Genomic DNA, 15,186 nt, shown 5'->3' with positions numbered 1-15,186 from the left:
ACTGCATGTTTTGCTGCTTGGATAAAAATCTCATCTTTCTAACAATTCTGTTTTCATCCACATCTTTCCTGATGAAGTACTGAAAACAAAAATGCTGTCCTGACTTCTGATTACAGTCTGTTCAAAAGAAATAGTATTTTTAAAAATATTTTAATTCAAAAGTACAATTACAGTTTGAGACAGACATTTTAAAGCTTGTTGTTTCTCCTAAGATTTGCCCTGTAGATAAATTCAGTTCATAGATTACCATCCTCAGAGTCAAAAGCTATACATATCTATATGGAAATAATTTTCCCAAGACACCTACAGTATGTCCTGCCTTGCCCTACTACACATATCCACCTTTGAAAAAAATTGTGAGATTCTGAATGTTGTAGAATAGGACAGAATATACATTCTAAAGACTGTCAAATATATACAGCACTTTGGTAATTTTACAATAGTCTGTTTGTATACTCTTCACAGCTGAAATGTTGTGTTATGGAGCCATTTCACTGTCTATTTGCTTTTATATTTAACCATTCAAATAACCAATGTAAAGGAGTAAAAAAGAAAAAAACATCCCTTCTTGCCAGCTTTTTGTTTTCAGCTGATCTCCTGCTTTTATACCTGAAATACAGCAAGTCAGCAAGTACTGAAAACTTTAACATAATCCCATTAATTCCATCCCTCCATAGCCAACAGGTATTGAAACAAACCTTCATTTCAGAGGACAAAAGTGCAAGTCTACATATGTTATTTCGTATTTATGTTTATGTAACCTTTTATTCTAGATGTAGAATTGCATGCTAATTTAGTCACACTCATGACTTTTTGTATCTGCATTACTTTATGCTTCATAGTTAACAGTGTTGAATTTAACATGGGCTACCAAGTACATCCAGTCTAAACTGAACACACACTGTGGACTGAGAACACATCTATTGGGATAGTCAGTGCATGGTATACAAGGTGGCAAGCAAAGGGCAATAGCTCCTTCACTCTAAATTCCCATGGAGACACTGCATCTAGTACAAATATACTCTTGGGAGCAAGAGCAGAAATGGCTATTACCCTTCAAGTTTACACTGCCATTTACTGTGCGTCAAATTTCTTTGTAGAAGGGAACAAAATCTAGCATTAAAAAAATCTATATAAAAGTTAAATACTTCATTACAGTAGCAAGTCACCACTTCATAATGGGAAATAACTTGTCTCTTGGAATCATTATTGATCTGAACTCTCTTGTTTTGGTTGTGTGTTGGAAACTGGTAATTCAAGGCTTGCCCATAGCAGGGGCTCTGCCTTTCTCATTGTAAGCTCAATCTTTGTAGCTGTCATGTTCACATAACTCCTCTTGACATCAATTACCTAGAACACAAAACATATTTCACATTTAAATTTAAGAAACAGACTGCTAGATAACTGAGTATTAAATTAAGGAGGACCTCATCACTGAATTTCAGCAGATGTTTAGGTTGTAGACATTATTAGTAAATGTATTTAATAGATCTTTAGATGTTTAGGAGATCCCTTTGTTACCTTGAGAATTCAGCTCTTTCTCATTCCCAAGCTATGGAATGTTTATGGCATAAACATATGACTATGCATATTTAACATAAACAGGCTAACACATGTATAAGTATGCAATTACATATTGCCAAGGGTTTTCTGCAACACCGCTACCATGGTACTGGGATCAGAAAGGACCCTGGAAGGTCATCTTCTGTGCAGAGCAGTCAATTACCATGTCATACCAGATCACTTGGGGCAGTACATTAGATGTAAATGTCACTACTGAATGATGTGCACCTGAATTTCTTTCAATAAACAGGGCAATGAGGAAAGCCAAACTGTCCAGAAAGAAAGGAAGCTGAGGCTTGTGTTTTGGGGTTTTTTCCTTCATTTTTTGTGGGTGTGTTTTGGGGTTTTTTTAATTTGGTTTTTGTTAATTTGTTTGTTTTGCTTTGGTTTTGTGTGTGTGTTGGTTGTTTTAATAGAAAAATTATTCTTATACTTACTCCCCATAATTTCACACTGCGATGAAATTCCTTTTCTCCTTCAAATACAATATGCATATTTACCTTAACAGGAAATGCAGCAGAAGATTAGAAAATTTTATCAGGTGGTTAAAACATTTGACACCTCAAGCATATTTAAGCAAAATATATCATGTGAGGATAATGACCAAAGTGGCCAAATTGTCCCTCAGGAATAGGAGCGAATATGTATTCTATTAGATCCTGATAAATAACATAGTCAACAGTGGCCACTGGAAGCTGTATTGTTTTTTCTGCAACACATGATTAAGAAATCAGAGAAGCATTTTAACAGTTGTTTAATGTTAGTAGCTGTGAAACAGCATATTATAAAGAATGATATTAAATTACTCCAAGTTGAATATAATTAAATTATGAATTTATAATTATTTACACATACGGTGAAGCAAATCCATCACACTTGGGTTTTAATTGCAGAAGTCAAATTTAAGACTTTTTTTTTCCATGCTATATTGCAGCTTTGAAAAAAAACCCACACACTAAAGTGCAGATGTCCAAACAGATGGGGGGAAGAAAAAAAGCCATACATACTTGAACACAAATGCCAAGAAAAAGCCATTACTCAAAAAGGATTTTTATGCTACCTCTGCCTTGAAAATAAAGCATGAAATAAGCAGATTTTCCCTAACTTCAAGTTGCTGATCTTAAGGTAGATCCTCACCATTGTGCTGTTTGCTTCTACGTAGCTCAGATCAGGAACTGAGTTTTTAGCATATACAGAAATAGTCACTTCTCCTCCAGTCTGGTGCCAATCATGTCTGCACGGAACTACTTTCTTACCCTACATATAAGGAAAAAGGTACAGGAAAAAAACTTTAAATTACATTCAGGAATATTATTTTTTAAGATTAATCAGGATAAAAGCCCAGGACTTTTTTAAGAGCCAATAAGCACAGCTAATAAAGGACTCTATTTCATGTTCACAGGAGACTGCAAGACACCACTTGCATCTCTTTTTACTAAGTATTTCAGCTGCTGGTCCCCAACAAACATTAGAGGTGAGAAAACCAATGCTTATGATGGAGACTACAATAAGAAACTGGAACACTAAGACAGAAAAAAAAAAAATCAACAACTAAACCCCACTCTAAACTAACAACAAGAAGAAAAGTCACTTGTTGGACAAGCTTCCTTTCCAAGACCAGAGTTATCCAGCAGGTTATAGAAAGGAACTGAACAAAGAAAGAAGCAAGCCATGACTCCAAGAACGGTACATATTCCTGAAAAAAAATATTGACTATTACCCTTTGTCCTCTGATGCAGAAAAAAATAAACAGTGAAAAACCCCTCAAAAACCCAGAAAAAAAATAAAGTAAAAAACCCCACAGAAACCACACTGTTGGCTAGAAGCCCATTATCTAAATATGCAGTTTCTTAACATGTGGATAAATTCTTTATTATCTACACTATCTTTTTCTACACTCTCCTGCTTTTAGGCCCACAAATTCTGCCTTTTTTTAATCCCTGCTTTCTGTACTTGAAAATACTTCTTAAACAAAAACATAAACCTCCGAAGCAAGCAGCAATTCCATGACTTAAAGATAGTAAAGAACTTGTGAATTAATTGCTGTAGAATAAGGTAACAGAACTATATTTTTTATAATACATATTTATTTTCTTCTGCTAAACATTACTGATGCTTGCAGTATCAAACCCACTTTGCCTCAAAGCTTCATAAGGAGCATTTTGTGTTCACCTGCATCCAACACAAGACCAAATAATGTTTTTGAAGTAAGTGCTTTATTCCATTATTATGCTCTGTAATATTCTTAAGAATTTTTTTACCCCTTGAGTGAAAATGTTTTTCACCTTGTAATTCTTTGGTTTGTTCCCAACATTGCTATGAAATACCTACAAACTAAACAGATGCTCTCTCTGTATTTGTTTTACTGATAGCCAAACCAATACACTCAACTAGATTCAGACCCAAAAGATATTCAGATGTGTAAACAGAATCCAAATTAGACAGAAAGAGACACTTCCATCCATGCCCCCCACTCACTAAACCTCACTGAATTATGTGCCCTGCCAACCCTACCTAAACAACTCAACCCCTGAATGAAACTGAAGTACAATTATTTTACTACAGAACATGTATGGCTGCTCTCTTCATGGTCTTTGTGAGAGGAAAGACATCTAACAATCTCCAAGTAATACATATGAAATATAGTCTATGTAGAGTACTATATACTTGCTTAACTAACAAAGTGGAAAAGACTGCTTTTTTTTTCCTGAAGTTACCAACATTTTTTACCATAAGACAGGGGATACTATATGTATCACTAAAAAGAAAGGTTGCAGCTATTACAAGTACACCTGTACCACAGATTACTTCAAACTCCATTTCCCTCTTGTCCTGCTGTGCACAATATCCTCCATATTATTTCAGAGGTACAGATCTTTAATAACTCAACTGCAGTAATAACTCAATCAAGCTACAAACTACATTTCAGTATTCAAAATTTAGAATGGCCAGAGACAGAATGAAATCTTAGTGCTACTTACCGCATCCTTTTTAGTCCATACGTGTGCTCCTCTTGTGCAGCCTTCTTGAGCTAAAAATGTATTGAAGTCAGAAGTTTTTCTTTTACAACAGCTCCAATACTTCATCCTTGAAAGTTTGCAAAGTAATTAACAAACAGTATTTAGGACACCATTTACTGTGAATACTTAAGATCTTTCCTTTATGCAATATTAGTGTTAACTTAGTACAACCTCTTCCAGCATTGCCAGTTTCGACTGAAGAGGGAATACAAGGCAACATCTACACAGAAAGCATGAACATGTAAAAGACTAGTTAAAAAAACTGAAGTTAAGTGAATACTAACCCTTCATGGAATATGGGTACACCAGAATGGTATATACATACTTCTTCTGTGCTGTGTGGTCCTTCGTATGTCTAATAAAACAAAGCATTTAAAGTGTATTACTGTTCCAGGATTTGGACCAAAGAAAACAAAACAAAACACGACGCACAACAGAAACATTGACCAAAGTACTACAAAGCTGTTGGGTAAATAATCTAGACCTAAAGGCTTGTCCAGCTTTCCAAAGTAACCATTTGCCCTTCGTTCACAGAAGGTTCCCTGGCACTGCTAAGATGGTGTATGTTGTATTAGTTCAATGGCATATATCAACAGTGACACCATCTATGTTCATAAAGGACATGTTAGATCCCCAGAGATACCTATCTTTAAAATACTTTGAATATTCAGAGAAACCAACTTAACTGGAAAATAAATGAAGTTTATCATTCATAAAACACATGGATTCTCAAAAGGAAGTAAATTAAACCATATACAATTTAGCCACTGAATAGCATATCTGTTCTTCCTAACACAAGTTAGTTAACTTCCTTAAAGTTCTCCTCCCACCAGAGCTTCAGCAGACAATGGAAAATCTGCCAGGTGCCCAGTGAAATACCTATTTAAATCCTACTGTCCCATTCTGTACAACACAATGGTATCAGTGTAAAAACCTTTCACTTTAAATGACTATGTAATATGACAACTCACTTTGGTGCTTGAAGCATTAAAACACTAACTTTGTGATTCTTCTGGCAGAAAGAATTAACTGGTAAGATCTGTAGATGCTTCTGACCTATACACAGATTAACAGGAGCAACTCAAGTGTTACCAGTAAGCTATCACTTACCAGTATTTTATTTAACATTCTAAGTTGACACTCATCAGTAGCATGAATTTGGCAAGCTTACTAATTAGAAGTTCAGGACAGGCTTATAAAAAGTAAACTTAGACTTATTGTGCACACAGTCAAAACAACCCACATTTGTCCATGCTGAAATGTGTTATCAAACATTCATTCATTAAACCTGAAGGACTTTGTGCCTTTTCCAAATCAACTTGCAGCAAATGAAACCCCAAAACTGCTCACTTAATAAACAGCTGGGTTTAAGAGTAGAACTGACCCACTTACTTTTGAACAGCCTGCGTTTTTACATGCCGTCCCAATCTTGATCTCATCACTGTCTTCCTCTGCAAACAGAGTATTATAGAAAATAGCAACTGAATTGTATTATGTACTAAATTGTTTTCACTAAGAATTAAAACAAGCTGAGGAGTAGATTAGAAAAAACCTCCCTCTCAAGCTCCCTGGCACCAAAGTCTACCAGAGAGGTATGAAGAAACAGAAATTATGCAAACATTCCAAAAGCTGCATTACCTATGCATCAAACTCTAGGTTCTAAACCTTCACACATTTTAAGTGGGGCAAAAAAATACTTATGAAAAGGATTATTACAATCATAGGGGAAGAGAGTAGTCATTCATCTTGTTCAGTTTTGTAAAACTAAGAATGTAAAAGGCTTCAACTGCTGCCTATAAATACACACAAGGAAGTAATTTGGATACCATGGAGAAAGAGGAGCTAAATTAGTTTGGCACAAGAATAAAAGAGCATAAAATAGCTACAAGTGTAGGTTGAAATTAGAAAGTGTTTCTTAAGGAGCTATATAGTTCTGGAACAAAATTCCAAATAAACTGTGGGAAGAAGAAAGATGAGGGACAACCAAACAGTATTCAGAGGAGTTTCATCGGTTTATGAAAAGCTTTCTATAACATTGTGTTTGCAGTAATAGGCATAGAATTTATTTCTTGAGAACTCTCAGTCATTCACATTATGTCCAATCTAACCAGGAAATCTTACAAAACAAAGTTCAAACAACATCAATGACAACACACTGCTCCTGATACCCAGGTACCCATGTTAGTCACATTTAAACTTTGATTATCATTCCCTAGACTGGAAGATTATTTCCCAGATTATTAAGTACAAGAACATAATTATATGAAATAACCCTTCAGAAACAACAAAAACTGGCATTTAACTTATCTGTGTAACAATTAGCATCATATACCTACTCAACCTCCCTACATCCTTACCTTTTTTCCCTTCATTTTCTGATGACAGTTTCAGTTTATCCAGAGCTTGCTTCAAGGAAGCTGACACTTTCAGCTGCAAATTTGTCATAGGCTCATCTGGGCTAAAACAAACAAACAAAAAAAAAAAAACCAAAAACCCACGCCCCCCAAAAAATAAATAAGTCCATGTATTCATGCCAGCTTCATGAAAAAGAACTTACAAAAGACAACAAAGAAGTAACTTCTAATCTGGCTATAAGAATCTTCCTTCCAAACCCCCCTCACAACAACAAACAAACTACATTTGTAAATGCCAATCCTTACTGTTTATGGAAAAACAGATTAGAAATTTAGAAGGCAGTCTTGGCTCTCATCAGGAAGTCCCTAAATAAAAATATATCAGAGGTACTGAAGAATCTACAAACACCCTACGATTATTTTTATGACTGTTTAAAACACCAAACACATGAGGCCATAGACCAAAACTTTTGATTCCTATGAAGCTAAATGCTGGAAGATCCAGTACTTCCTCATCATAATCAGAATTCTTTTATCTCATTTTGAAGCTTAAGATAGCATCATCACTGCTACCAAACACAAGCTCTTTTAAGGTTAATTTGGGGGTTTTTACACTACGTGAAATGTGCAACCCTGAATGACCCCACTGAGCTTTAACTTGGCCAACTGCCAATAAATTTGGCAAAACGTAGTTTCATATACTGTACCTTGGCCTTTTAATTGTTTCCAATGGTTTTGGTGCCTGAATTATGTGTTCTTGAAATCTGGGTTTCAGTTCAGCTAGCTCTTTTCGTTCAGAGGTAGTTTTGACTTCTGGTTTAACAGGCTCAGGAGGTTTCTCACTGTTATGGAGACCCTTTGTACAGCCCTGTTGTGGAAAGCATATGTTCACATATATGCAGAGTAGCTTGTGTGCACAATTTTAAATTAGCAAAAACGGCAATGTTTTCTTATTTCTTCTTCTCCATAGTCTCCTTTAGCTTACTCAAACATTGGCTGCAAAGGAAATACTACAGCTGAAGTGGAAAATGCCCTCATTTGGACATAAATGAAAGAAAAATGCATACTTTCTGTAATCAAGCATGGCAGCAAAATATACCGGCCTTCCTTCATTATTAGCAAGTAGTTCTATCAAAACCTATTTAGATAATTACAACCATTAAAGCTTGAAAATGAGACTTGACTTCAGCATTATATGAAGAAAAATAGTGCACGTAAGATTTAAGACAGTTTTAACAAAAGTAGGCAAATTTAAAACATGTAAGCACATGTACCATTTAATATTAATTACTGCAATTTGACAAGTATAAAAATTATAAATAATGAGTACATACCACAATGCTTAAGAAGTCAGAAAAGTCTGTTGTTCTTCTCTTACAACATGACCAACCCTATAAACATTTTGAAATAAAAACAAAACAAGCATGACTACCGTACTATGCAACAGCTTATAAAAAGCAAAATAGTAATTATATTACTTTACAAAATGTGTTACATCATTATTAGAGAGTATTTTCTTCCCTCCTATGGACAGTATTATAATCATTTGCATTTTTAAAAGACAGAAAAATCGGTTACAGTTGTCATTTCTAGTTCACTCATACTGCCTTAATCAGAAAGTTCAGTAAACATGAGGCATTATTGACATGACAAGTTAGGTGCCAACTCTGTACAACGGAAAAGTGAAATGTTACTTTATGTCATAAAGTAACACATAAGCAAACTAAATCAATACTATACCTGAGACTAGGCTTACCTGTGGCACAACATACAGGCCCTTTTCCTAAAAGGACAGGAATTTTTCCTTTCCTTGAGCATTAGTCAAGTCTTTCAACTGCTGATTTCCCACCACAAAGCTGGATATGCATTGCATAGCCATTTAACTACATCAATCAAGAACACTTATTATATAAACCAGAAATCCAATTTTAGAGAAAATTGTCTTGACACTGTAAATAATGTATCTCAGAACTCAAAGAACCTTATTAAAGGCAACAATTTGACTAATGTACCACCACTTTGAAAGCTTAAGTGGTGCAGCACAATGGGTTCTTCACAGGTGGTTCTAAAATATCCTCAAAACATTAACCATTGCCACAGTTGAGAAAAAGATTCACCCTGACCACTTAGATTATCTACAATTCATAGCAGGAAGAAAACTGCTCATACAAAATTATGGTAAGTTTTTAATTAAGCCAAGAGATATGATAAGGAGAAGGAGGAAAGTGGTACTTGTTTTATAAACAGTGCAGATATAAGAGAAAGAGGGAGTAAATGTAAGCCTCTGAGGAAACTGTATAAACTCTGTCTTTATAATTAGGTTGAAGATTTATGTGCTATGCTATGAGTACAACTCTAATTTTGTACAAAACAGACTGCCATAGTCTAAGTAATTGTATCTTACTTGATCTAAAAGCATTTGTCCCAATTTGCCAGTGGCACACAATGGCTGACTCCAAGTCATGTAAGCAATTGCTCACAGAAAACATGCTGCCCAGCACATATGCAGAAGGTTTCACAAAGCCAAAAGACACCACACTGTGGGATGAGATGCACTGCCAGCAGAAGCAGTTCCTACATGCCAAGAAAAAACACACTTGCCCCAAAGCTCAGTTAAACAGCAGTTCAGTGTTCTAAGAAAAATCACTTGAGCTACATCTGTATTAACACAGTAAAAAGTGCCAGGCTGTTTCTGGACACCAGACTTCTGACTATCAACAATTAAATTGTTAGAATGATTTCTAGTACCGTTTTGGCAGTTGTGTTTCAAATAATTCCCTGCAAGCACTTTGGATGCATTCAGTAGATCCTGAAGGAGGAAAACAGTTTAACACAAAACAAATATGGGCTGCGCCATTGGCCCAGGCACTTGAATTCAGTCACAAGTATATTCAATGCACCATTGAGCATGTAGCCCAAGAATCCTGGACAGCTGCATGGGTGACCAGTCCCAACTTAACCAACACTATCATTTGGCTGATTAAATGAACACAATTATTTTTTACAATAAACAAATGCTGTCTACTGTATACATTAGTGCTCTAGCCACATAACACCACAAGCAGCTAGTCTGATTTTCAAACAGGTTAATTAACCGAAAGAGGATGACACCTCTCAATGGCTCCACAGACCTATTCAGAGGACCTAATTAAACTGCTGAGAGACCTAAAGTCAATCAACAGGAAACATGCCATAGAGACTCACATGGTATTTAGACCATATGAGTACAGGTTTTAATTTCTTCTTCAGGTTTGATGTGCGATTTTCTAATATCATGGGACTGCTCAAACATGAATGGCTGAACATCAGTTTCTCAACACTGAAAGATTTGGAATTAAAAAGGAAAAGTAGCACACTGTTTTACACAAATAGGGAAAAAAAGGGTAAGACTTAAAAGGATAGTTGCATACTTACCTTGAGAGCATCATGAAAGACTGGCACACCTGGATGATATGTGCATGAATCTAGAAGAAAATTACTATTATTAATATTCAGGCATAGCAAGAGTCTTTATTCACCTGATCACAAACCCAGCAAAAATTTCACACTTGCAATTCATGTATGCCATGAGCTGCCCCACTTCCCCAAGTGCACATAATTACTAAGAAAAATACAGACTTCACACAACAAGCTTTCTGAGTGCATATATTAAATTTAAATAATCTGAATTTTTTTCTTCTGTATTATACAACACAAAGCAGAAAGTATCTAAGACAAACTTCAACTTTCATATGGAGCAAGAAAACTTTCTACAGACCATCCCTTGCTTTCATCAATAATCAGTCCTTACTGATAAATCAGCAAGTAAAAATGTGGCCCTAGGCCACCCAACAGACAGAAAATACTTGTTTACAGCATCAAATACATCTATTTGCACCTGATCAGCACTTTCTATCCAGAAGCATTCTGTTAAAAAGTTCTCCTAACACAAATCTTGAGTTCATGACTTTATCCATGATAATTAGCTTGCTCTTTTTACAATGTTTGTAGTATCCCAGGCCACCTAAGGACTTGCACCCAAAGGCTAGTCTTCCACACACAAAATTCTGACATGTCAATATGACTAATTATTAATAGTGTACAACTGAAACACAACCTCCATTAAATGAATTGTTTATACTCATTTATCAACATTGCACAGCTGTTCGTTTTTTACTTACGTATTCCTTTGAAGTGTAAGATAATTGCTCTGATTATAAAACTTCTCTGACATTTACTGCATAGACAGTGTTTTATTGACCTGACTCTAAAAGCAGGGGGAAACACTAGCTATCTTCTAGCTTTTAAAGCAAAATGTTTGTTGTTAGAAACACTTAAAATTACAAGTGACACAAATTATAACGATTCCATAATAAGCCTCCATAAAGTACCAGAGTGAGAAATATCACAATGCACGTAATAGGAAGCAAAAGAGAAAAGTGATAACAACATTATTAATAATCTGCCTACACATATTAAATAGTCAAAAAACCCCAAACAAGCCAAACTATCTTGTTTCCATCTTTTTTTTATAAATATGTATATTTTGAAATCTTGTTTAGTAGAATTTTCTTACATTTTATATTCAGTGCTTCAGTCTAATGCACTAATACAGTCTGACAGACATCAGTTCCCACCTTAACTCAAGAGGCACATATCTTGGGACATTAGTCCTTCAGCAAGACTTAAATCTATCCATGAACTTCTATCAATTCCTTCAGCTTCAGTACGAAAAAAACTAATACTGCTAAACCTCACAGGAAAATGAAACAAAAAACACGGTTACTTTGTATAACGAACACAGGACTTCACTGATAAATCAAATAAAGGTAGAGGAATATTTCTAATTCCTCACAAGCATGTGGGTTTCAGTGAGAGAGGTATTATCACTGCAACCATCTCATGATCAGTTAACTCCGGGGCAGCTATCCTCCAGCTCAAGTCAGATGCAGACAAATGTCTGTTTGCCCACCTCTCCAAGGCCAATCCTTTTCCCTTGCTCCCTGGAGCCTGCTCTCCTGAGGGCTGTGCATGCTCCACAACACAAGATGCCAAGACAAGGAGCTCTGCAATGCCTCACAGAGAGGCAGTGGGAATTACCCACTAAGCAGTCTGACCACTCTCCCCCGCTAGAGGACAGAAAAACATCAACATATTTTCACTCATACCAAGCCCAACAACTCATATCTGAGTAGAATTTACATTCATAGAAATATCCCACTAGGTGGGAAAAACTGGAAAATTAAGACACACTGACAGTCAGTCACCCAAGCAGTTAAAAGCATGTGGTATGATTTGTATGAGTTCAGAATCCAACCTTTGGTTGCTATTATAGTTTTCACTTGGAAAAAAAAAAAAAAAAAATCAAGTTCCTCTCCACCTGTCTTTAACCAGGAAAAACAAAGTATTTAAACGCAAACCATTTTCTCTCACCCTCAAATAATTTTTGGAGATGCAAGTACTACAATTTTTCAGGTTCTTGCTGTTGTTTATTTGAGGGGTTTTTAATGCTGACTTCATACTCAAACTGATCCTACTGTGCACACACTGCTATCACCTTCTAAATCCTTGCTGATTCCTTGAAGCACCTTAAGTACTTTAATTAAATGTCAAAGTAGAAACTTGCATGTGTCACACAAACTTAGGAGGTATTTACAACAAAATCCCGTGGAATTGTTGAGGATGAAATGATGTATCCCTCTACACACGACCTGAAAACTGACCTGCTATCCTATGGGAATACTCCAATATTCCACGAACTAGACTGTGCAGCCTCAAAGCAATGGAAACTCATTAAGGCTCATGAACTTCACTCAGTACCTTGAGAAAGATGATGCCTTTGAGTGCTTGTTGAAGTTAGGAAGCTAATTCCACTGAATTTCTCACAGTGTCAGAAAAAAGCATAGAAAACAGGACAAACATGGCATGGCAAGAGGTTGTAAGTAGTTCACAGAAAAAAGAAAGGCTCCACCTGAGAAACATAAAGCTGTGGGGAAGACAGAGGATTGAGTGCTCTTTATATCAACAGAGTTTGAACCGTGGAGACAAATTTAAAGAAAACTGACTCTGGCCAGACAGACTCCAAAAATCTAAACTACCATTTCTTGCAACTGTGTATCTCCACAAATTCTCACATCACCTCAGAAATAAGCAAAAGCAAATTTTCATTGGCTCTGTGATCACAGTGACCCTCCTGCAGGGGCAACATCACTAAGTTTGATCTAAGAAAAAAGGGCATAAAAAAACCCACAAAAGAGTATGTGTTTCTGTTCTGACAATGGACCAAATTAAACCACATTTTTGCCTATAGCAAAAAAAGCTGCATTATGGTCAAGAAATCAAGACGACATGTAACATACACAACTTCAGTCTGATTTTGCACACTATCTTTTCAACTGCCATAAAGCAGTACTGCTTTCAAACCTAAGCCAAAGTGTGGATGTGCTACCTCATACCATTGTTTTAGTGACAAAATGTGACCTGGCCTTGAAACAGATATGTTAATATAATAATTCATAGATTAAAAAAAAAGAAATAAATGAAAAACCTGCAACCTCTTTTGAAGTTATGCTCTAACTTCTATGTCAGATGCTGTGCCAAGTCTGTAACAGTATGGATTAACTAGTAGTGAACGCACGTGAAATTCGTACCTTGCCAGCCATGCCACAGACGAATTCATAACTGTGCTCAGTCACAACTGCGAAGGCATAACTTCAATGCTTTCCCTCAGGCTGTTTTTTCTGCCTCTCTTTAAGAGGCATACAGTCCTTCATGTCAGCCAGTTGCTCATTTTTTGGTAACAATGAGAGTTTCTACAGAAAATACATGCATGTATTATTTCAGCCATCAGATTCTGAAGAGAACATTCATGGCCTCTCACATCAATCATCACTATGGCAATGTCTATACTGCAGGCTGAATGCAGACCAAAACCACAACAGATCCAAAACCACTTTGGGGACCAAAGGCCCCAAAGTTTCTATCTAATAATTTAAGATAACTTCCTAATAATATGTTTTTTCTAAACTTAACTATTAAGAGTATGTTAATGCAAAAACTCATTAAAGGGATTTCTATTTTGGTGTTTCACATATGTACTGGCTTTAAACCTCACAATATTCTAGAGGAAAAGCCAAAACACAGTTCTGAAACCAAACCAAACATTTGAAATTGACAGCATTACACAGCTAAATGTGGATTTAGCTGTCTAAATAGTAATCATTCCATTGACCTTGGAGAAGACAGAATCACTCTACTGCCACAGAAGATGTAAAACTTGGGTCTCTGAAGTGGTCTGTGTATAACTACATTTACTTTTAGAACTACTTAGTCTAGGACACAGCGATTCCAGGAAGTGTCCAAGTCACTTGACAAAACAAACTTCATCTCAAGAAGTTGTTTTCCCCAATCCCAGCACCACAGAGTTAGGACAGGGCCATGCCAATCAGACTGAATCTACTACAACTCGATTACAAACGTACGAACAGATTGTAGAGAACTATTATTTTTATAATGAGTACAGATCATGAAGCCCTAGTGGGATTGTTTATTATAAATACCACTATCTGCTTTGTCTTTTGGGGCAAAGAGTGCAGGGGATGGTGGCAGGAGAGATCACTAAGTAGAAGCCCTACACAACTTTGGCTGCTTCTCCTGTTACTAACATTAGCAAGTCCTACTCAATGTCCTGCCCCTCTCTTGGGAAATACTTAGCTCAGAAAAATAAACACGCATTATCACCACTGTTCTTAATCACAGAAAAGGCACAGGCTAGAACACGTCAGCCTACTTCTGACCTTGTGGGTCACTAAAAATTAAACTAATGCAGAGAGGGCATTCCAGAAATTCAGCTGGTATGAGTTACTTTACAAACCAGGCATGAGGGCAAGCCTACTGAAAACTCAGATCTCCCTTCTGCAGCCTCCATGGAATCATGAACCCCCCAAATGATAGAGCTTTGAAGAGGTTCCGTCAGGTACTGGATTCCCAGAACACATAAGTGAAGCACTGTTCGAGCCACCTGGTGAAGCAGATGTATCATCACAACTACCTGCTGCGAGTCCACAGACTAGAGCTAAAAGAAAATAAAACTAACCCAAAAACCCGCGGGTAACGGCTACACATGTAACACCCACAGAGGCCCCGGACGGAAACGCCGCTCAGGGCCTGCAGTTTTCACCTGCAGAACACGCGACAGCGGCGAACAGACCCGCTCAGCACCTCCCGCACCGCTGGGCACTGCCGGGTTATTACCGAGGCGCCGGAGCCAG

At 36.6% G+C, this 15,186-nt stretch overlaps 1 protein-coding gene across 1 annotated transcript; it reads right to left on the bottom strand.

The window, feature by feature from the left end:
• Positions 1-1,206: 1,206 nt before the first annotated feature.
• CHORDC1 (cysteine and histidine-rich domain (CHORD) containing 1) lies at positions 1,207-10,445 on the bottom strand (the record flags this gene model as incomplete). Its single annotated transcript, XM_009077093.1, has 10 exons — positions 1,207-1,350; positions 2,001-2,063; positions 2,701-2,820; positions 4,545-4,650; positions 4,868-4,938; positions 5,976-6,034; positions 6,941-7,041; positions 7,645-7,805; positions 8,272-8,328; positions 10,352-10,445. Coding segments are annotated over 10 exons (976 nt in total), but the record flags the coding sequence as incomplete, so codon positions are not given.
• Positions 10,446-15,186: the final 4,741 nt, after the last annotated feature.

This window comes from Acanthisitta chloris, unplaced genomic scaffold (genome assembly GCF_000695815.1).
Source record: "Acanthisitta chloris isolate BGI_N310 unplaced genomic scaffold, ASM69581v1 scaffold17066, whole genome shotgun sequence".
NCBI classification, from domain to species: domain Eukaryota; kingdom Metazoa; phylum Chordata; class Aves; order Passeriformes; family Acanthisittidae; genus Acanthisitta; species Acanthisitta chloris.
This window is presented reverse-complemented; position numbering and strand designations above follow the sequence as displayed.